This window comes from Colossoma macropomum, unplaced genomic scaffold (assembly GCF_904425465.1).
Source record: "Colossoma macropomum unplaced genomic scaffold, Colossoma_macropomum, whole genome shotgun sequence".
NCBI lineage: Eukaryota > Metazoa > Chordata > Actinopteri > Characiformes > Serrasalmidae > Colossoma > Colossoma macropomum.
Genome location: NW_023494801.1, coordinates 14,906,775 through 14,929,478, shown reverse-complemented (window position 1 = coordinate 14,929,478; position 22,704 = coordinate 14,906,775). Strand labels below are relative to the sequence as shown.

The 22,704-nt window shown below is 37.7% G+C and overlaps 1 protein-coding gene across 1 annotated transcript; it reads left to right on the top strand.

Annotated features, from left to right (window-relative positions):
* Positions 1-417: 417 nt before the first annotated feature.
* Positions 418-20,482, top strand: LOC118821211 (myosin-4-like). The gene is made up of 39 exons (XM_036589717.1): positions 418-1,060; positions 1,839-1,982; positions 2,154-2,310; positions 2,426-2,453; positions 2,715-2,823; positions 2,900-2,992; positions 3,081-3,144; positions 4,118-4,216; positions 4,306-4,409; positions 4,490-4,628; positions 5,490-5,608; positions 5,715-5,864; positions 6,006-6,176; positions 6,256-6,562; positions 8,718-8,791; positions 8,886-8,973; positions 9,078-9,195; positions 9,283-9,406; positions 10,384-10,520; positions 10,656-10,911; positions 11,849-12,091; positions 12,196-12,372; positions 12,459-12,604; positions 12,692-12,782; positions 12,875-13,264; positions 13,348-13,474; positions 14,212-14,330; positions 14,410-14,606; positions 14,690-14,873; positions 15,708-15,873; positions 15,994-16,118; positions 16,204-16,512; positions 16,589-16,792; positions 17,683-17,808; positions 17,910-18,080; positions 18,921-19,025; positions 19,315-19,410; positions 19,511-19,645; positions 20,462-20,482. Exons 1-39 carry the CDS (start codon positions 857-859, stop codon positions 20,480-20,482), a joined length of 5,817 nt encoding a protein of 1,938 aa, XP_036445610.1. The 5' UTR covers positions 418-856.
* Positions 20,483-22,704: the final 2,222 nt, after the last annotated feature.

The following is a 22,704-nucleotide window of genomic DNA, read 5'->3' as shown; positions in this document are numbered from 1 at the left end:
AAAAAATATATATTATTCAATCATGAGACATTCAGAGTGTTTTGTTGTGAATTTCAGAGAAATTCATCAACTTCAATATCCTTACAGTGGAAGTGATGGGAACTAGGGGTTCACCATGTCTACAGTGCAAATATAGCCATTTTATTTATCATCCAAAACAACCAGTGAAGCTACACGTGTTCTGAATTTTTTAATGTAATGTTGATTGTGGAAAAATCAAAATAAATTAGTTTTATGTACTACCTATGTCTTAGAACACCCTGCATGTACCTCTGTGCCATGAATGGATTTAAAAAAAACATGTTTCAGGCCAAAACCTTTTAAGGCATCAGGCAACGTTTTTGTAACTATTTCATATTTTTTCATATTTCTTCATATTTCATAGTTTTCTGTGAGCTTTTAGAGCCATTAAATGCTTCAGACGTCTTGTTCCTATCACCACCACTGTGAACAAGTCAGGTTTCAAAACAAAGCGTTCAGAAAAGCGTGCTTTGTTTACATCTTAATAAATTAATTATGCAGCATTTCTGAAAAACAATTGGAATTCCCCTTTAAATGTTGCATTGATGTTTTGTATAGCTAAATAATATGGACTTGTGCTATAATGCGTCCTCATCTGTTCTGCTTCTAAAAAGATTCTATACGATACTACTGAGCTACTGTTTATCTTCATGTGTCAACTTGTGTGATTTTGCTTTCTATCAAAAAGGTGATCTCTACAAACGTCTTCTAAAAGGCTAAAGGTAAGTCTTGCAGTACACAAAGTCCATGGCAGTACAACCAAATCCCACTTCTTTGATATTTCAGTTCTTTCCACTCTTGTCGCTGATCCGCAGCTCTGGTAAAGAGGCTTAGGATGAGCACTGATGCTGAGATGGCTATCTTCGGGGAGGCCGCCCCGTACTTGCGCAAAACCGAGAAGGAGAGGGTTGAGGAGCAGAGCCGACCCTTTGACAGCAAAACAGCCTGTTACGCATACGATGACAAGGAGCTGTACGTGAAGGGGACCCTTCAGAGCAAAGAGGGCGGCAAAGCCGTGGTCGACACTGAGGATGGCAGGGTACATCTGCAGCACATCATCTGTGAAAAATATTAGAAAGACAGCATACAACTTTAGCTCTGCATTACATAATATTTTTGTTAAAAATGAAAGAAGCATCATAAATACACTAATACAGTAGACACAAATATTGTTTGACATCATCTTGTAAAGCTCAAATGATTCATTTACAAGTCAGTAGTACTACTTTTAAAACATAACATGGTTTTGTTGGTACTTAGCATTTGTATTATGCAAATTAAGTTATATGTCATCTTGCTGATTTTCCAGAAAGTTTTATAACTTACACTCAAATAAATAAACATAATAGAGGGGTATAAGTGTCAAAAAGTGCAAAATGAATTTCCATGGCACTCTTCTATGTTCAACAAGTCACTTCAATGTTTTGCGGCATCAAGGAAGCTCAAACCAGTAAATTTCATATAGGTGTTATTAATACCAACATCTGATCAGTCACAAGATTTAGTCTGAGCTTAGTAATGACATTCTCCCACATAACATATTAACATATAGGAAAAAAACAAATAGGACATGCCATGAATTTTGCACAGGCCACATTATATGTTGGGTTTTTTTCCCAGTATGTTCAATTCAGCAAATAAACAGCATGTGTGTATATATATATATATATATATATATATATATATATATATATATATATATATTTATTCATATATATGTACAAATTTTAGTGCACAATTTCTGTGTATTTGCTGAGTTTATTTATTTACTTGCTTGCTTATTTATTTATTTATTTATTTATTTATTTATATGCCAGACTGTGACTGTCAAGGAGGACCAAGTCTTCCCAATGAATCCTCCAAAGTTTGATAAGATTGAGGACATGGCCATGATGACTCACCTCAATGAACCGTGTGTGCTGTTTAACCTCAAAGAGCGCTACGCAGCATGGATGATCTATGTGAGTCCTCACTATACAGTGATGCATGCTTTGTTTGAGTAATGCCATAGTCCTCATGAAGATTTTACATGTGTACTCTCATGTAATATCTCATTAAGCTGCTTTAACTGTGACAACGTTTAAAAAGGTGCTGTTGAAGATATTCTAGGTGTTTCTAATTTTGTTTGACAGACCTACTCTGGACTTTTCTGTGTGACTGTGAACCCCTATAAGTGGCTTCCAGTCTACAACCCAGAGGTGGTGACTGCGTACAGGGGAAAGAAGCGGATGGAGGTTCCTCCTCATATTTTTGCCCTGTCTGATAATGCCTATCAGTTTATGCTTACTGGTATGACAAATCAGGTGATATTTCTCCAAACTGTTTTTGAAATAGATGTCTGTCAAAACGACTATGTTGTTATGTATGCATGTTATATTGTGGTGTTTTATTTTATGTCTGGCAGATAGGGAGAACCAGTCTATTCTCATCACGTAAGAATGTTTTCATTTATTCGTGACTCCTTGAACTGTAGACCTATTATTTGGTAACTATGAATTACTTAACTACTATGACACCAATATGTAAGTTATGTAGTTAAGTGTGAAGTGTGAGTCCACATACAGGCTGTTAGGATTAAAAATACCTAGGCATTATTATTATCATTATTATTATTATTATAGAGATAAAAAAAAGATATTATGTTTTATATGTCAACAGTCTGCTACTAATTGAATGGGATTTGTCTTTCCCAGTGGAGAATCCGGTGCAGGGAAGACTGTCAACACTAAACGCGTCATTCAATACTTTGCGACAATCGCAGTGTCTGCAGACAAGAAGAAAGAGTCCATCAGCAAAATGAAGGTGAGCACTGGACAAGTTGGTGCTGTTATTGCTTTGACTTGTGGTCTTTTTTACTGAGATAAATGTTGTCTTTCAGGGCACCCTGGAAGATCAAATCATCCAGGCCAATCCTCTCCTGGAGGCTTTTGGGAATGCCAAGACTGTGAGGAACGATAACTCCTCTCGCTTTGTGAGTCGAGACAAAAATTTGCAAGCTTTCAAATGTGTAGTACATCTTAAAATAGACTTCTAATGCAGCAGCACATGTTTTTCTCCAGGGTAAATTTATCAGGATCCACTTTGGAACAACCGGGAAACTGGCATCAGCAGATATTGAAACTTGTGAGTGTCTTGTTTTTTTAATCCCTGCATTTTAAACTGTGCATTGTACTAATAGTGAGTTGGCAGTTTATTACAGTACTGTGCAAAAGAGACCACCTTTCATTTATTTAATTTTTAAATAAAATTAATGGCCATTAAGTACAAATTATTCATTTTTCACAATTCACTTGCATAAGGAGGGGAACGTCAAAGTAAAAAAAAAAAAGCTAAATCAAAAACAAAAAACAGAAGTTTCCAAAACGAGTTCAAAAAGTTTTTAAAAGATACAGATTAGATAAACAGTAGAAAGAGGAGAAAATCAAGCTCCATTCTTCCTTCAGAGACGAAAAAAACCCTCAGGTGTTTCTGTCTATCCTTCCACTCAACACTATGAGCCTGAAAAGACTTGTAGCGGTCAAAAAGCCACTACTGAGAAAAGGAAATAGGCAAAAAGAAGAACATTTGCAAATTAAACAAAGAAGCTGCTGGTGTTCTCAAAACAATGGACTGACCATGGTGTAATAAAGGCAAAGTGGACAATACTTTTTAAATTACATAAAATACATGAAATTTTAATGTTATATTTATTTGTTGTCTGTTCTTTGCAATTTTCTATTGAATATGTTTTCTGCATTTTTCTGTGACTTTGATGGCCATTTTGACTGGAAATTAAATAAATTTAGTATGTAAAATTTGTTAGTTTACAGTGGGCAGGGACCACCACAGGACCACCACCACCACCTGATATTCTTTTGGTACTGGACCAGGTCAGCGGTGGTCATTGATGGATGGGCTGGAGGCTAGCTAACAAATTGTACAGCAACATATGGGCTATAATCAGTAACTGTAGTGCACTTTATATGGAATGTAAATCTGATGAAATTGTCAATGAGTCTAGGTACACAGTAGGGTTATATAATCTGACAACTCACATTAGTGCTATGTGCCATAACTTGGTTTTCATTTTCTTTTTTCTGTTTATTTTGAAATACAGACCTGCTTGAAAAGTCCAGGGTGACATTTCAGTTGGCTGCTGAAAGAAGTTACCATATATTCTATCAACTGACTTGCAACAAGAAACCAGAGCTCATAGGTAGTAGTCTCATAAACATACACACAAATGCATACACCCACTCAGATAGACATAATTACCTTTACATGTGTCCTTTTCTTATCTTTCAGATATGCTCCTTATTACCACCAATCCATACGACTTTGCCTTCATCAGCCAAGGAGAGATTAGCGTGAGGAGCATAGACGATGCAGAGGAGCTGGTGGCTACTGATGTCAGTCAAGATAAGTGGACTGAATAATTAGATGGTGCTCATTTAAACATGTACATTGATCCACATTCTTTGTTTTTAAGGAAGCCATTGACATCCTTGGCTTTACTTCCGAAGAGAAAGTTGGTATCTACAAGATGACTGGAGCGGTGATGCATTATGGGAACATGAAGTTTAAGCAGAAGCAGCGTGAGGAGCAGGCTGAACCTGACGGCACTGAGGGTACATACCACATCCATACATTCAACCTTCTTACATGTGTACAACACTAAGCAAAAGTCAGAGACCACCTTCCATTTATTTAATTTCTTGTCAAAAAGGCCATTAGCTGCAAGTTATTCATTTTTCCAATATTTCTGAGGAGATATAAGATAAGCCATTTTCATAAGGAAAGAGAAAGCCAAAGGAAGATAAGTCAAAACAGTTTTAAAAAGAAGTTCAAAAAGTTATTGAAGATACAGAGAAAATGGGACTCCAAACAACTGTGCAAGACCCGGTAGACCACCAAAACTGTACCTCAATCTTTCATCTCTGAGAGAGAGAGGAGAAAATCAAGCTTCACTCTTGTTTCAGATCTTAAAGAAATCTGCAGGTGTTTCTGTCCATCCTGCCACTGTGAGAAGACAACTCAACGCTATTAGTCTGAAAGGATGTGTAGCTGTTGTGTTCGTTTTGTATTACTGAGTAACAGAAAGAGACAAAATTAGAAGAAAACTTGCAAATTAAACAAAGAAGCTGCTGGTGTTCTCTGAAGAATGGACCGGTGTCTAGATTTCAACATCATTGAATGGGTGGGATTATCTGGATTGTGAGAAGCAGGAAATGCTACAACCTTCTAAGACTTTGGAGGTCTGGAAAATGCAGATTTCCTTGAAAAGAAAGTCTCCCAAACAGAATGGAAGGTGTAATAAAGGCAAAGGATGGACACACTAAATACTGAAAACAAAAAGATATTATATTCAGTTGTTGAGTCTTCTGTGACAAATGAAGGGTAGTCGCCGATATTTGCGCAGTATTGTATATTATAAACACTGGTGTAATATATATATATGCTGATATGATGCGAATTTATATGATATACAGAGGCAGATAAAGCTGCTTACCTGATGGGCCTGAACTCAGCTGATCTTCTGAAGAACCTCTGTTACCCCAGAGTTAAAGTGGGGAATGAATTTGTGACGAAGGGCCAGAATGTGCAACAAGTAAAACACAAATCTTATGTACTTCAGCCAGTGTTTCTCAGTAATATCGGACCAACTGGCCAGTGCTGTTGCACCAACTAATGCCAGTGCTGTTGTATCATTTCAGGTGTATAACTCAATTGGTGCCCTTGCCAAGTCTGTCTATGAGAAGATGTTCTTGTGGATGGTCATGCGCATAAACCAGCAACTGGACACCAAACAACAGAGACAACATTTTATTGGGGTCCTTGATATTGCAGGGTTTGAGATTTTTGATGTAAGTTTCTGATGCCTTATATTTGCATCATAAAAGTTTTATTAATGAAAAGTATTACATACTTGTTACTATGCCCAACAATTTTCCAGTCTGTGGTCCGTCATTGTAACTTTTTTTTACATGTCTCTGATCATAATCTAGTTCAACACACTGGAACAGCTATGCATCAACTTCACCAATGAGAAACTGCAACAGTTTTTCAACCACCACATGTTTGTGCTGGAGCAAGAGGAGTACAAGAAAGAGGGAATCGAATGGGAGTTCATAGACTTTGGAATGGACCTGGCTGCCTGCATTGAGCTAATTGAGAAGGTAAACTATAACACTACATTACTTATAAGTAATTTTCAATAACCATTGCAGTTCCTGACCAGCTGCTTTTGTCCAACAGCCAATGGGCATCTTCTCTATACTTGAGGAGGAGTGTATGTTTCCCAAGTCTACCGATACTTCCTTCAAGAACAAGCTCTATGATCAACATCTGGGCAAGAACAATTGCTTCTTAAAGCCCAAGCCTGTGAAAGGCAAGCCTGAAGCACACTTCTCCTTGGTGCACTATGCTGGCACTGTGGACTACAATATCGCTGGCTGGCTGGAGAAGAACAAAGACCCTCTTAACGAGTCTGTTGTACAGCTGTACCAGAAGTCATCCGTGAAACTGTTGGCGCTGCTGTATGCAAGTTATGCTGGAGCGGGCGGTAAATGTGCACTTCACTCTCCAAATAATCCAAGCTGCTGACTGTGAAGCTATTTGCACGCAGGAAACGTCCAAGAATAGTTTTTCCTCAGAGGTCCTTCTGAGTGCATAGTGTAAACATTACATTAGACCACACTCCTATAATTTTGATGACCCCACAAATTCTATGCACCACATGTAGGGCCAGCTTTTGAAACACATACTACACTAAACTACAATGATGAATGGTATTCTCCATTGAAATTCATTGTTGTTTGTCATGTTATGTAATATTCTGTAACTTTATGTGAAGGCTACCTACACAGGTATTCATAACACATGGCATTTATTGAGCAATACTTGAATATTTATAAATAGCTTTTGCCAGTAAATGCAAGATGACAAGATATTTTACAACATTGTATTAAAACAAGGTTCTTAATTAAAGTGATGCACATTTAACATTTTCCATTTATTCCATTTATAACACAGTTTTAAAACATTATTTCCAACCAATGGACTTCATACAGCAAAGGCCTAGTTTAAGAACACCGCTTATCAATTCTATATATATATTCTATTTAAGTACAGTTTCTATTAAAAAGACCTGTGTGGCTGCAGTCATGAACAGCTAACTCTGTTTGTTATGTCAGTCCCTCAGGTCTCCTTGATAGAAATTTTTCACTTAAGTTTTGATACTTTGATGTACATTTAAAAGCAAATAAGTAGAAATACAAAGAGGGAACATTTATTCAAGTACTATTTTACCAAGGGTATTTATACTTTTACTCAAATATAGAATTTTATATATAATCTATGAAAATTATCACCTAAGTTTGAGGGCATCAAATCTTATGATAAAAGAAGGTAATGAAGTGGTATTATATGGGATGTCTGTCTGTCACTTCAGTTTCAGGTCCCATATGTCAGTACAATATGTACTTTATAAAACATGTTATATTATCTTGTGATTACTGGCATAAGTTATTTATAAATATTCAAGATAAGATTAGACTTCATTGTCACTGTAGTTATACAATGAAACTTAGTTTGGTACAAAATAAAATACAAACAGCAATAAAAGCATACGGGTATAAACAGGTATTTCACAGTAGATATTGCACAAATTTTAATAATAATATTTACAGTCCTGGATGTAAAGTATTCAGTGTGTTAGCAGCTGGGGTTGGCGGTGGGGAGGGGGAATATGACAGGCTGGTCTGTTTGCTGCCTGCAGTCTTCAACAGCTATGAGTGTGTTTGGGGGGGTGTAATGGAGGCTACAGCCCTGGGGAAGAAGCTGTTCCTCAGTCTGTTAGCGCATGTCCTGATGGTCCTGTATCTTTTGCCCGATGGGAGGGGACAAACAGTGTGTGACCTGGTTGGGCTGAGTCCTTGATAATGTTGCTAGCCCTCTTACGTAGGTGGCTAGCATAAACTGTGCCCAGATTTGGGAGCTTGGTTCCTACAATCCTCTGTGCAGTCTTAACTGTCTGGGCCAAAGTTTCTCCGGTTCTCTGCAGTACAGCAGGTGTAACACCCTGTGATGCAGTAGCAGAGAATGCTCTCTATTGTGCTTCTGAGAGCTGAGAGGGGAGTTTGGCTTTTTTAAAAGCTTTCTCAAGCAGAAGAGCCTCTGCTGAGCTTTCTTCAGCAGGTGGGAGGTGTTAAGGGTCCACATCACACCCCTTTGTGATGTGGAGTCAAGTATTGCTTTATATGTTATAAACAATGTTTATTCATGTGTTATTAAGTCCTCATGTAGATAGCTTTTGAATAAGGTGTTACCTAATAATCTGTAGTGCGGCCTTGCATCACTCTGCCTCATCAGTTTGACAGAATTAACAATTTTGTATACTTTTGGTTTTTGTCCATCAGTGTTCTCTCATTACAATACCCAGAATGCATTATGCAAATATGTCATAGATCCACATCCATAAATACAGATGTGGTATTCAGCTTCCTACCAGTATTGTTAACTATCTGGCTATTTTTAAGTATCTGCACCAAAGAGCTTTTCGAAAGTTCTACTTTCAAGATACATCATCAAAAAGGGATATTCCTAATCTCTAAACTGGAAAATCTTGCTCTATAGACGGTCCATACTGTTGTACATCCACCATAAAATGTAGAAATGAATCTTTGTTGCTGTGTTTCTCTGACCTATTGTTGTTATAGACCCAAGTGGCAGTGGTAAGAAAGGAGGCAAAAAGAAAGGAGCATCTTTCCAGACTGTCTCTGCTCTTTTCAGGGTTTGTGTGGCATTGATATCTTCATTCACAGCTCATAAATATTTATCCTTCTGCAACAGAACGTCATGAATGATTTATCATTCTCTATTCACAGGAAAACTTGAACAAGCTGATGTCTAATCTTAGAACCACGCATCCTCATTTTGTGAGGTGTTTGATTCCAAATGAAACCAAAACCCCAGGTACAGAGTGAAGTGTTATAAAACCATCAGAACTTTGAGAAACAACAGGCAGGCTCGGATTAAGTTTGCCCTTATTTCCTAACCTTTAATGTTTTTGGAAACAGGTGTGATGGAAAACCATCTGGTTATCCACCAGCTTCGCTGTAACGGTGTTCTGGAGGGTATCAGAATCTGTAGGAAGGGCTTTCCCAGCAGAATCCTGTATGGAGACTTTAAACAGAGGTAAATGAATCAATTCATCTCTGATTTCTGATGGGATGTAGTGAATGAACGAGGGTCATCAGCATCAATGTCGGTTCTGGGTTCCAGGTACAGGATCCTGAATGCCAGTGCTGTCCCCGAGGGCCAGTTCATGGACAATAAGAAGGCTGCGGAGAAACTGCTAGGCTCTATTGACATAGATCACACTCAATACAAATTTGGACACACCAAGGTATTGCATCTACTTGTAATATGTATTCAGTTTTACATCTATATTATGAATGCATCGAATCTTAAGGAATGATGCTTATGTCAACAAGTTAAACTAATAGATACACTATAATAATTATTAGGGATTTCCAGTGATTTGAAATGAAATCAAATGGATAATGAAATGATTAACATGAAATTGCTAATGAAATGATAAAAAAGATTTTAGAGTAATTTAATATTAAATCCTCTGTTCTAGAGGAATGCACAAAGTCAGAATTTAACACAGTGGTGGTGATAGAAACCAGATGTCTGAAATGTTTAATGCTTCAAAAGGCTACCTTACAGAAAGTTATTATGTAAAATGATTATAAATTAGGGCCCTATTGCTGGAGACATGTTTTATGATAGTATTGACATAAACTTTGGCCACAAACCTATTTTTAAAACACATTCATTACCTTTATGAACATTACATATGAAGACCAGTGAACCTACATGTAGGTTATTGTGGAGAGTAAATAAAATGGCTTTGTAGATATTGTAACACCCAGTTTCTGTCAACTCCATTGTAAAAAAAAGTCAGTCAATAAGTTTGACTGTCAGTTACAGTGCTCTATTTTACATCAATGCAGTCAGAATGACTTCAGCTTCTATCAACAGCTGAGTTAGGCAAATATTTTGAAGAATCTATTGAATTTCTCCTTAAATACTGTAAGCAGAAGTAACACACAAAAAATCTTAATATTGGTCTAGTTTATACTTAAATAAGATTCATGAGAGAATGTATGTTGGAACAAATGCTTAAAGTTATCTGTTATAACTATTGGATGGCTTTGTTTTGATTAGGCACACCCGCATGAAAATTCTAGGCCAATGGCAATATTTCTCTGTCTGCATCTGCAGATAGCAATTCAGATACCGATGTTTTGGATGTATTGCTTTTTAAATGCATTACTGCCTCAAGCGTTAACTGAGCTATGATTTCTTTCCCTGCAGGTGTTCTTTAAAGCAGGTCTCCTGGGGGTGCTGGAGGAGATGAGAGATGAGCGCCTGGCTCAAGTTGTCACCAGCACTCAGGCAGTATGTCGTGGATACCTTGTAAGGATAGAGTACCAAAAGATGATTGCCCGAAGGTATCACTTTACAGTCACTTCTGTAAAACACATAAAGAGAATATAACATCTCTTTTTACCAGTAGCGATTTTCAGATTTTCAGAGGTGAATAGTACTCGTGGGAATTTAACTTATCGTATTCATTTTTGTGAAAGGGAGTCTATCTTTGCCATCCAGTACAACATTCGCGCCTTTATGAATGTGAAGCATTGGCCTTGGATGAAGCTGTATTTTAAGATCAAGCCTCTACTGAAGAGTGCTGAGTCGGAGAAAGAGATGGCCCAGATGAAAGTGGACTTTGCCAAATGTAAGGAGGACCTGGCTAAATCAGAGAGCAGGAGAAAAGAGCTGGAGGAGAAGATTGTTTCCATTGTACAAGAAAAGAATGACCTACTCCTTCAAGTTCAGGCGGTAAGTTTATTTAAGGGCAAACAAAAGCAACACTGAAAAAGAGGAAGGCGTTGAATTTATTTTATTGAAATGCATGCATAATTTCAACATGAATAAAATATTTTACATTACACTTTGTCTTTCAGTTGACCTACTTTTGGCAATAACATGTCGATGTAATATATTTTCATTCATGTGGAAATGACGAGTACATTTGAATCTAATGCATGCAAACGAATTACTTTTAATGCATTACTTTTTTCAATACACTTAAATGCGAATTCCACTGATTTTTCAAAATTTCTGAATAATTCAGTTGTTGCTAAACAAAGTCATTCAGATTGTTTTGATGTGAAATGTTTCACTGTAGAGAAACATAATGATACACAGGTGCTGATAGGAACCAGTCTATAACACTAAGTCTAGAACATAAATGTAGCCATTTTATTTACTATCCAAAACAACCAGTAAACCTCCATGTCTTCTGAGTCTTTAATGTTGATTGTTAATGGTACAATAATGGTAAATCTGAAAACATGGAGACTGTTTTGCCTTTAATTACCTGCATGTACCTCTCCACCATTGTGTTTTAAATACATTTTACACTAAAACATTCTCTCAAAACTATCATAAAACAATGTATTAAGCATAAGGCAGCGTATCTGTAATAATCTAATGTTTTAACTTGCCGTGATTAAATGTTTTGGGCGTCTGGTTCCTGTGACTTAGTAAGCTTCTCTAGAACAGAGCACTTCACAACAAACCACTCTGAATGATTTACATCCTTTGTTGTAAACATCTATTTACATCTTAACCATTTAATTATTCAGGAATTATATATATATATATATATATATATATATATATATATAAAATGTGTAGCTCATAGCGCTCAAATAGATATTTAGATATTTCTGCAAAAAGGAATGTCAACTGGCTGTCCTATATGATCTTAAAGGAAGCAGATAATCTGATGGATGCAGAGGAGAGATGTGAGGGACTGATCAAAAGTAAGATCCAGCTGGAAGCAAAGCTGAAGGAGACTGCTGAAAGGCTGGAGGATGAAGAGGAGATTAATGCTGAGCTCACAGCCAAGAAGAGGAAACTGGAGGATGAATGTTCTGAGCTGAAAAAAGACATGGACGACCTTGAGCTCACTTTGGCCAAAGTAGAGAAAGAGAAACATGCCATGGAGAACAAAGTGCGTTCCTTCTGTTTCAATCAACTAAAGATGTTAATACTTTCACTCATATTTTCCAGCTTCTTATTTTTTAATTGTGTAACATTTTTCCTTTCACATTTCAGGTGAAAAACCTTACTGAAGAAATAGTCTCTCAGGATGAGAACATTTCTAAGCTGAATAAAGAAAAGAAAGCTCTGCAAGAGGCACATCAGCAACTGTTGGATGACCTTCAAGGAGAAGAGGACAAAGTTAACGTTCTCACCAAAGCCAAGGCAAAGCTGGAGCAACAAGTTGATGAAGTGAGTAGATCTTTTAGATTTTTTTAAAATTAACATCATTAATTCGATGGTTTTAATTCACTCATTAACTCATCTGTTAATCCTAGCTGGAGGGATCTCTGGAGCAGGAGAAAAAGGTTAGGATGGATCTTGAGAGAGCCAAAAGGAGGCTTGAGGGTGACCTGAAACTGTCCCAGGAGTGCATAATGGACCTGGAGAATGAGAAGCAGAAGCTGGATGAAAAACTGAAGAAGTAATGGTCTAGCAAATATCCATCTTGGATATCACATTCTCAAAGTCATATTTCACTGTCTAAACCTTTCTTCTACCTTATGAATAGAAAAGATTTTGAAGTGACTCAACTGCAGAGTAAAATTGAAGATGAACAGTCTGTTGGTGCTCAGCTGCAGAAGAAAATTAAAGAACTTCAGGTAACACATGAATGAAGGTAGCCCATGAATTTATCTATCACAGCCCGCTAAATGTTTTGAAGTGCAGTCATCACATTTTTTCCATTCCTAAGGCTCGAATAGAAGAGCTTGAAGAGGAGATTGAGGCTGAACGCACTGCCAGAGCCAGGGTGGAGAAGCAGAGAGCTGATCTCTCCAGGGAACTTGAGGAGATCAGTGAGAGGCTGGAAGAAGCTGGTGGAGCCACAGCAGTTCAAGTCGAGATGAACAAGAAGCGTGAAGCCGAGTTCCAGAAGCTGCGCCGTGATCTCGAAGAGTCCACTCTGCAGAACGAGGCCACTTCAGCTGCACTGCGTAAGAAACATGCAGACAGTGTGGCAGAACTCGGAGAGCAAACTGACAACCTCCAGCGAATCAAGCAAAAGCTTGAAAAGGAGAAGAGTGAGCTGAAACTTGAAGTGGATGATCTGTCCAGCAATATGGAGACCATTGCTAAATCAAAGGTATTGTATCATGAGACAGTGTCTGTGTTATTTTACAGTACAAGCATTTAGGAACATCATAAAAGACTGAAATGTTTCTAAAGGTCAATCTTGAAAAGATGTGCCGCTCTCTGGAGGACCAGCTAAGTGAAGTCAAAACCAAAGAGGAGGAGCACCAGAGACTCATTACTGATCTCACCACCCAGAAGGCTCGACTTCAGACAGAAAATGGTAACACCAAACAATTTTTCTTGAATAAATTAGAATAAACAAGAAGAGAAATTCCCAATTATCCCTCGGGACCCTTTGAACATCTCAAATTCAAAATTCTGGGGGTCCCTGAAAAAAAATTTGGCATTCAAAGAGATGTCATTATTACTGTGTTTAATTTAAACCTGCTCTACCCATGAAATGGCAAGCTTCTGACACACTGGTCTGCCTTAGGACAGCACTGTACTAAATTGGTTCACCTAGTAGTTCTTAAGCAACTGCAAGGCACAGGTACCTCTGACAAGTTTTCAGAGCTTTAACATGCTGTAGTACTGCACGAGACACTATCAGATACCCGAGTGAAATTTTACCCATTTTCTAAACCAAAGACAACAGGAGAGGTATGAGATTAAACAGTGTGGAAAACCACATGATCATTTAAACCTGTCTCAATCCAAGATATGTAGCTAAGATAGCAAGCTAACTTTTTTGCTGATTTTGAAACCAAGCTGTCAGGCTCAAAGGTTTGTCAGATGTAACTGAAAAGGCCTGGGCTGTTTTACTCTGCGAAGCCATTTTGCTGCCATTGCATCTAGAATCAGCACCACCATGGCGAGTGAGTTGGTGGTTTAAATAAATATTTTTTGCATGTTATATATTGTAGAATAGCCTAACCAGTGACTGTTGCCAGCTCCTGTCAGTATTCAAATCAATTTGAAATTACACTGTTGCGAACACCTATCATTGCTCATATCAAGGTGAAATGTCACGCCAGCTTGAGGAGAAGGACTCTCTGTTGTCTCAGTTATCCAAAGGCAAACAGGCCTACATCCAACAAATTGAGGAGCTAAAAAGGCAGAACGAGGAAGAAATGAAGGTACAACATAAAAAAAAATCAAACTTGAAATCTGAGAAAGTGTTGTGTGCCTGTATGTTAATCCAGTCATCAATTACAGGCTAAGAATGCCCTGGCCCATGCTCTGCAGTCAGCTCGTCATGACTGTGACTTGCTGAGGGAGCAGTTTGAGGAAGAGCAAGAGACCAAGGCTGAACTGCAGCGTGGAATGTCCAAGGCCAACAGCGAGGTAGCTCAATGGAGAACCAAATACGAGACTGATGCCATCCAGCGCACTGAGGAACTTGAGGAGGCCAAGTAAGGCTCAGCATAACCTTGTACCCGAGGGCCATGCATATACTACAGCTGTTAACATAAAATGTGTATGCCAATCTTCTCAGAAAGAAGTTGGCCCAGCGACTTCAGGATGCAGAAGAAGCTGTTGAGGCAATTAACTCAAAGTGCTCCTCACTGGAGAAAACAAAGCATAGACTGCAGGGTGAGGTGGAAGACCTGATGACAGATGTGGAAAGGGCTAACTCAGCTGCTTCTGCACTGGATAAAAAACAGAGGAACTTTGATAAGGTACCAAAAACCTGCTGGTCCAGGTTTCAATCATTAAACACATAGTTTGGCAAAAAATCAAATGTTCACAATTTTCTACACATTTAAGATGTAGGCAAACAGCCAAAACATGTTTAGTGTCCAAATTTTGCTTCTTTAGTTTAGCTAACAAACACTAATTAATAAAATCATATCATAAAAATCATAAAATAATAAAAAATTGACTAAGTCAATAAAATCTACATGGTTTAGGACACAGTATAACTTATATAAAAATAAAAAATATAAAAAACTGTAAAAAAAACTATAAAATGACCAAAATCTCACCATTTAGCTGAGCACTAAGGGCACCTATTATATTCAACAGGTGTTGGCATGCATGCAGACACCTAGTTGCTACAGATTTTGTTTGAGCATGGTTTCTGTTTATAATTAACTTTTAATCTTTAATTTTCAAAGGTATATGTTCATATATAGAAACGTAATCTAGTGTTCACAAACATCAAGCAGAGTCAAATTCTGCAGGAAGTATGCATTTGGCACAACAGCTGCCAAGTCTTTGCAACCTTAATGGTAAGCTGGATGCAGTTTGAGTGTATTGGGAGAAATTTTGGGATACATTTACAGAAATGATTTGGGTGACTATTGACTTGCCTAACAGTTCCAGTATTAAACTAAAAAAGCAAATTGAAAAAAAAAAGAACAAACATGTCTTGGCCAATCAGCTACATCTGCAATAGATAGACAACTGTATAAATCAGATTATTCACTGAACTATTCCTCTAATGTGGGCATGAATACCTGCATATCTACGCTAAAACATCTTTTTCATTTCCATTTCTTCTTCTTTTGTAGATCCTGGCAGAATGGAAACAAAAATATGAAGAGAGCCAGGCAGAGCTTGAGGCAGCAATGAAAGAAGTTCGTTCACTGGGAACAGAAAATTTCAAAATGAAGAATGCTTATGAAGAATCTTTGGAGCAGTTGGAGACACTGAAACGTGAAAATAAAAACCTGCAACGTATGCTCTATTTCTTTATCCAGACTCTTGATAAAACTGTTAGTAACGTTTATAAGTGTACGTGTTTGAAATATAGTGTAAAAGAAGAAGTAATGATGAATTTGTCTCTCACTTATTTAGAGGAAATCATGGACCTCTCTGAGCATCTCGGGGAGACTGGAAAAACCATCCATGAACTTGAAAAGTCAAAGAAGCAAGCAGAGCAAGAAAAATCAGAAATCCAGACCGCTTTAGAGGAGGCTGAGGTTTTTTCCACTGTTATATAGCTTCCACACAATTTGAATATAACCAAAGTCAACTGTAAGGGGCAATGTTTTCTTTTATTGCCAGGCCTCCCTGGAGCATGAGGAATCTAAGATCCTTCGTGTTCACCTGGAGCTGAATCAGGTGAAGAGTGAGATTGAGAGAAAGCTGGCCGAGAAGGATGAGGAGATCGAGCAGCTGAAGAGGAACAGCCAGAGAATCATAGACTCCATGCAGAGCACTTTGGACTCCGAAGTCAGGAGCAGGAATGATGCCCTGAGGGCCAAGAAGAAAATGGAGGGAGATCTTAATGAGATGGAGATTCAGCTGAGCCATGCCAACCGCCAGGCTGCTGAGGCCCAGAAACAGCTAAGAAACATTCAAGCTCAATTAAAGGTTGGAAGATTTCAAATTTCTACTCATACAAACAATATTTTCCTGCAACAGCTAACTTCAACTATTTACTTTAAAGGATGCCCAATTGCATCTGGATGATGCATTGAGACAGAACGATGACATGAAGGAGCAGGTGACTATGGCTGAGCGCAGGAGTGCCCTGATGCAGGCAGAAATAGAGGAGATCAGGGCGGCTCTAGAACAAACAGAGAGAAGCCGCAAAGTGGCCGAACAAGAGCTGGTCGATGCTACTGAGCGTGTCCAGCTTTTGCATTCACAGGTACTTTTGTTTGGAAAGCAACTTGAATTGCACTTGTTAACTTAGGCCCAATCCCATTTCTTATTTGTACTCTAGCCCTTGTTTTTGAGTGTCACTTTGCCCATTGGAACTGAGTTATAAAGCGTAGTGGTTGAAATCTTCCTTACGAAATGGGACCTTCAAATAAAAAAGGACATTACTTCATTAACAGGCAGTGCTCTGTAGGCGACCCTGCCAGCCTGCAGTGATAGCAGAGGATGGTAAAGTTCAGCAACCTCGCTGCTGGTCTTTAGTTACATTTAAGGCATCATATGCCTTCAAAGGGGGGGGCCATTTTTTTTTATCACCCACCACAAGTCTTCAGTGATATGAAGCTGAAGTCATTCACCAGCTTCTTGTTTAAATGTTCCCGTTTCACCTGAAATGGAGCAGCTGTTGTGACACAACTGCTGCTCCATTTAAGGTGGAATGGGTAATTTAGCTAGCTAGCTACCGGGACATCAGCATACTACTAGCGATTTTTATGCTTGTTATGAAGAAAAGGACCATATTACATTGAAACGACATTAAACTAAGATAATACAATGGTTATCGTAAATTTTTAATGGAGAAAATTCTCACATTTGTGGGTTTCTTTGGTCGTGTGTGCAGCCATCTTGCTGTTTTTTTTTTTTTCTCATAACACTCTGTTTGAACTGTGTCTGAAAAATCTCTGTTTGGAGGGCCATGTAGCCCTAACACTTCACCCTACCCTTCTATCTCAACAAAAATCGAGACACCCTACCCCTAGACACGAACGAGCAAAACGGAGGGGTAGGGCTAAGTGGTAGGGGAAATGAGATTGGGCCTTACTCTTGTAATAATGTAGTGTCCTCTTTTTCACTTTAACTGTTCTACCTTTGCTCTTTCAGAACACCAGTTTGATAAACAGCAGGAAAAAACTGGAGAGTGACTTGACTCAGATGCAGAGCGAGATGGAGGACAGTCTTCAGGAGGCCAGGAATGCTGAAGAGAAAGCCAAAAAGGCCATCACTGATGTAAAACATTCATTCTAACTGAACCTCAAATGAGGTAGCTTTAATCAAGCAGAAACTAAGGTTTGGGTCTTTTTTCAATATTTCTTTAATTTTATGGGAAGGCTGCCATGATGGCAGAGGAACTAAAGAAGGAGCAGGACACCAGCGCCCATCTGGAAAGAATGAAGAAGAACCTGGAGGCCACAGTCAAAGACTTGCAGCAACGTCTAGATGAAGCTGAAAACTTGGCCATGAAGGGTGGAAAGAAGCAACTCCAGAAACTGGAAGCAAGGGTACTACATATATAGTGGCATTTCTGAACTTTCGGGTATGCAACCCCCTTTTGGGCTGCCACTTCTTGGTGGTGGAGTCATCTGAAGCTACCTGACAGGCTGCCTACAGTAGTAGCTAGCTAGCTATATGTCAGAGGGCAGGACGCACAGACGAGCACAGGCACAGCACAAAATGTGCCTTGATGCAGCCACTGTGTGCGCCCACAATGCACTAGAATTTAACATTTGATTTACTAAGTGCAGCTTGTCAAACTCGAACTCCTCGATCGTGACTGCTGCCATTGTTATAGGAAGTCTCTGAGCAACATGTCTTTTGAGACACTAGGCATGATATGCATGAGGAACAGAAGCACATTTTACAGTGTACACAGCCCATAAACGGTGCACTTATGTTTGTGCAGCAGTTACATATGTAACAGGCAGGCAAAATGCATCTGATATGAGCCTGAAACTGTTATTTAGCCCTTTTTTCTATTAACATAACATGGTATCCTCGTGTTAATAATTGAAGTCTGAATTCTTATGTTTGAATGGTTTTTGTTTGTTTACCAGTTCAGCCTGTACTGGTGCAATGAAGTTACTAATTAGTACTTACAAGCTCAGCAGTCTTACTACCGACAGTCATAAATACACATGACTTTCAACATCCTGACAGACATACAGGCCAAAGGATTCATCCATTAAATCTCTGCAACTAAACTTTGAACAGTTTTCCTAGCTTTATGTTTTTTAGAAAGCAATTACTTGGTTTGCTTGCTTTGCTGCAGTTTCACCTCTGTGGCATAAACGTTTTAAGAAAAAGATGTATTATGTAAAGCCTGACTTGTTTATTATTTCCAGGTAAGAGAACTGGAGAATGAACTGGAACAAGAGCAAAAGCACAGTTCTGAAGCTGTGAAAGGTGTGCGCAAGTTTGAGCGCAGGATCAAGGAGCTCTCCTATCAGGTACCTCCACACCTTATAAGGAAACCTTACCTCAAGCACAGTGTTCATTTGGGCTGTGCGAAATTATTAAAATACCTAAAATTACAGTATAAGTTTATAACAATATGATGTATAAAACCAGTTGGTACATACATGGTTAACATATCATCTAATAATGTCATATGAATAATTTCTAAGGTGAGACTGCTAAAAAGCATTAAAACTACATCACAGTATTAATCTACAGGGCAATTAAAAAAAAAAAAGTAGTTTTCCTTCTATTTATAGTTCCTTTTTTATCCCTGCACAGTCTGAGGAAGACAAAAAGAACATAATCAGGCTGCAGGATTTGGTGGATAAGCTACAGCTGAAGGTCAAAGCCTACAAGAGACAAGCTGAGGAAGCTGTGAGTTAGACACTTTCTCAAACAAGCAACTCTCAGGCACATGTTGTTATCTTTAATATTGCTGAACTAGAAATAAATGTTGTCTTGATTTCTTTGTCAGGAGGAACAGGCTAACACTCATTTGACCAAGTTTAGAAAAGTACAGCATGAGCTGGAGGAGGCTCAGGAGAGAGCTGACATTGCTGAGTCTCAGGTCAACAAGATGAGAGCAAAGAGCCGGGACATGGGAGCAAAGGTAAGAGCATAATGCTAGATTTCTGTTAAGACTAGAACACAGATACATATATGAACAGAGGTACATAATTTAAAAGCTATCCCTGTATTTACTAGCTTATTGACAGTTGCAGATTACGATCATAATTGTATCTTGTAAAGGCTTCGAATTGAGGAAGGGCTGGGATGTCCCAGAGAAAGAACTGGAGTCCTGTGTTTGAAATTTCTGCCCTCGTGACAAACTGGAAAAAAAGTTTGTATTGTGTTCAGCCCTAGATTCCTACCCTTGAATAAACCTAAAATTTGCTACCAAAGCTAGCTACCAAACTAGGTTATTTTAGTTAACAGGCTAGCTAGCTAGTTAGCTCACCAGTCAACATTAGTTTGTAACTAGGATTTCTGTCAGCCGGTATTTGGTTAGAAAAAAACTCTTTATGACTGGCAATTTAAAATCCGGGCAGGACACACCCAAAACACATAAAATCCTATGACAATAATGAAGAGACTCCTTTAACGGTCACTGCTGCCCAAAGGCTGAATCAATGAAACAAGCTGTCACATAGTGTAAAAATAATTTGTATAATAATAACTTATATATTTATATTATATTAATTTTATATAAAGATATGATTTTAAATAACTCCTTCCTAGTAATACCTAGTAAAACTCCAGCATTAGACCTCATGAAAAAATATTTATCAATATGTAGGTCAGAACTTCCACCGGGAGACTCCAGACCTCTACCACAATTCGAATCCAGAGTCACAAGTTCTAACTGACACCAAACTGAGGTTCCACAAACGTGGAATGCCTTTTTAATCTTTTATTTTACATCTAGGGAAAGGAGAGTGGGGAATAAGATGCAGGAAAATTTCAAGAAGAAAGCTGACCTGCTTTTCTGCAACATAAGGAACTTTCTTTTAAACAAATATAGCATGGTAGTAGCACAGTGGCACAATTTTTGTTGTTCAGTAAGTGAAATGCATGTTCACTGGAGTGAATGTAGTCAGGAGCCTGATCTGTCCACTCAAGAACACACCTTTCACTCTCATTAACTTATAATGAATAAAAAAGTTTGGAATTACTTTAAAATAACGTTGAACAATAATTTTGATAAGTTTGAACATACCTGGTGAAATGACTTCTTTTATTGATTCTCTAAGTGAAAATAACATATAATAACAGTATACTGTTTATCATTTAATAACATCTTGATGTTCTCCCCAAAAAACTTGAAATATTGGATAAAACATCTTAAAGGTGTAGTTTGTAATATTTAGTGGCATCTAACAGTGAGGTTGCAGATTGTAACAGTACCCTTCCCTCACCCCTCCCTTTCCAAGCGTGTAGTTGAACATACGGTGGCTGTTGGGTTTTCTGCCATCACCTGTCCAGATTTTGTTTTGTTTCTTCATGTTTTTGCTTCTTTAATGATGAGGATTCACCCTCCCTTTTTCTTGTGATATATAATAAGTATGATCCTTCATTTGTCAAAATTCGGGTTCTCAAACCTCTCGCGTAAAAATGTGAAAGAGCCAGTGTTTGGTTTGTCCGTTCTGGGCTACTGTAGAAATATGACAGTGCAACATATTGGAAGAGGACGTGCTCCTACATAGATTTGAAGCGCTTATTCTAAGCTAATAAAAACACAGCAATTCGTGGTTACGGGTGATTACACACTAATGAAAACATGGTTTTGTATACTATATTCCATTTCTGCTAATAGAGCCCCCTAAATCTTACACACTGCTCCTTTAAAATATCTTCTGTGTCTAGTTTATAGTATTTCAGTCTGCATTTGTCAAGTTATTAATGCATATATAATAATAAGAAAAGTTATTCCAAATTTATGGACAGTAGTGTGTGTAACTGATATTTGTTATGCACGCATATTACCCATAATATATAATTCTATGTATGCCTACATTAATTTCTGTTATTCTTACACTGAGCAAAAAAAAACAGTAAGACTATGGAGAGATTAATTAAATGTTCAACAAATGTCTTCACTGTTACATGCTTGCAATGCTTTTCTTGAATCTGCATACAATCTGTGTCCACTGAATAAATGTTTTAAGGAAAATAAACAAATATAATGCCAGTAATTTGGTGCGTATCTGATATGTAGAATGTTTTGAGCTGTGTTGCCTGCTTATTTGATCTGCATATCATCGAGAGGGGTGAAATAATTCAGCTCTTATTTAATTAGCATTTGATACATGGTGTAATCATAAAACAGATATGAGGATAGAGAGAGTACTACTAAAGACATAATTAGATTTCTTCTGTTTGATTGTCTTCATATATCTGTATAAATATTACATTACATATAAAGAAAAGGCAATCAGTGAACACAAACATACTTGTGAACATGTTGTCATATTTATTGTCATTTAGATCTTTGTCCACAATGGTTAATTTCCTTGCCTGTGCCCATGATATTTTTACAACAGGATAAACCATGAAAAATGAGAACAGATGAGCACCGAGGTGAAAAATTATGATAATTGCAATACTCGAAGTAATAATGATAATAATGAGCTGTTTGGTAGTTTCATTCATGTGAGAAATATGATTTAATTAAATGTAGATTTGTCTAATTTGTCTAAATTCCTTTGAGTGCAATAATAAATTTAACTTTGACATAACTGTCAAGCTTTTCTTTCCGAATACAGTTTATAGCATATCTCTCTGTGCACTAATAATGAACACTAATATTATAATAAATGAATGTTTAAAAATGAACACACTGACTAAGAGTGGAACATAATCATAATATGAATTATTACTCTGTAAAACTGCCATAGTATGAAATGCCTTTACGTAATGAAACAGTTATTAAATAAATCTAGTGCAGATTACCATGTCATTAAATATTGAGAGGTTTGTGGAATATTACAAAATTAGGATCTTTCACAGTCATTTCACAAGTATCCTTGTACACAAACATACCTGTATCAATGCAGAACAGTGCAAAAGAGGCCACCTTTCATTTGTTTAATTTCCAGTCAAAACAGTGATTAAGTATAAGTCATGCATTTTAGTGTTAAGAAAAGAACAGAAAATGCACATATTTTCCTT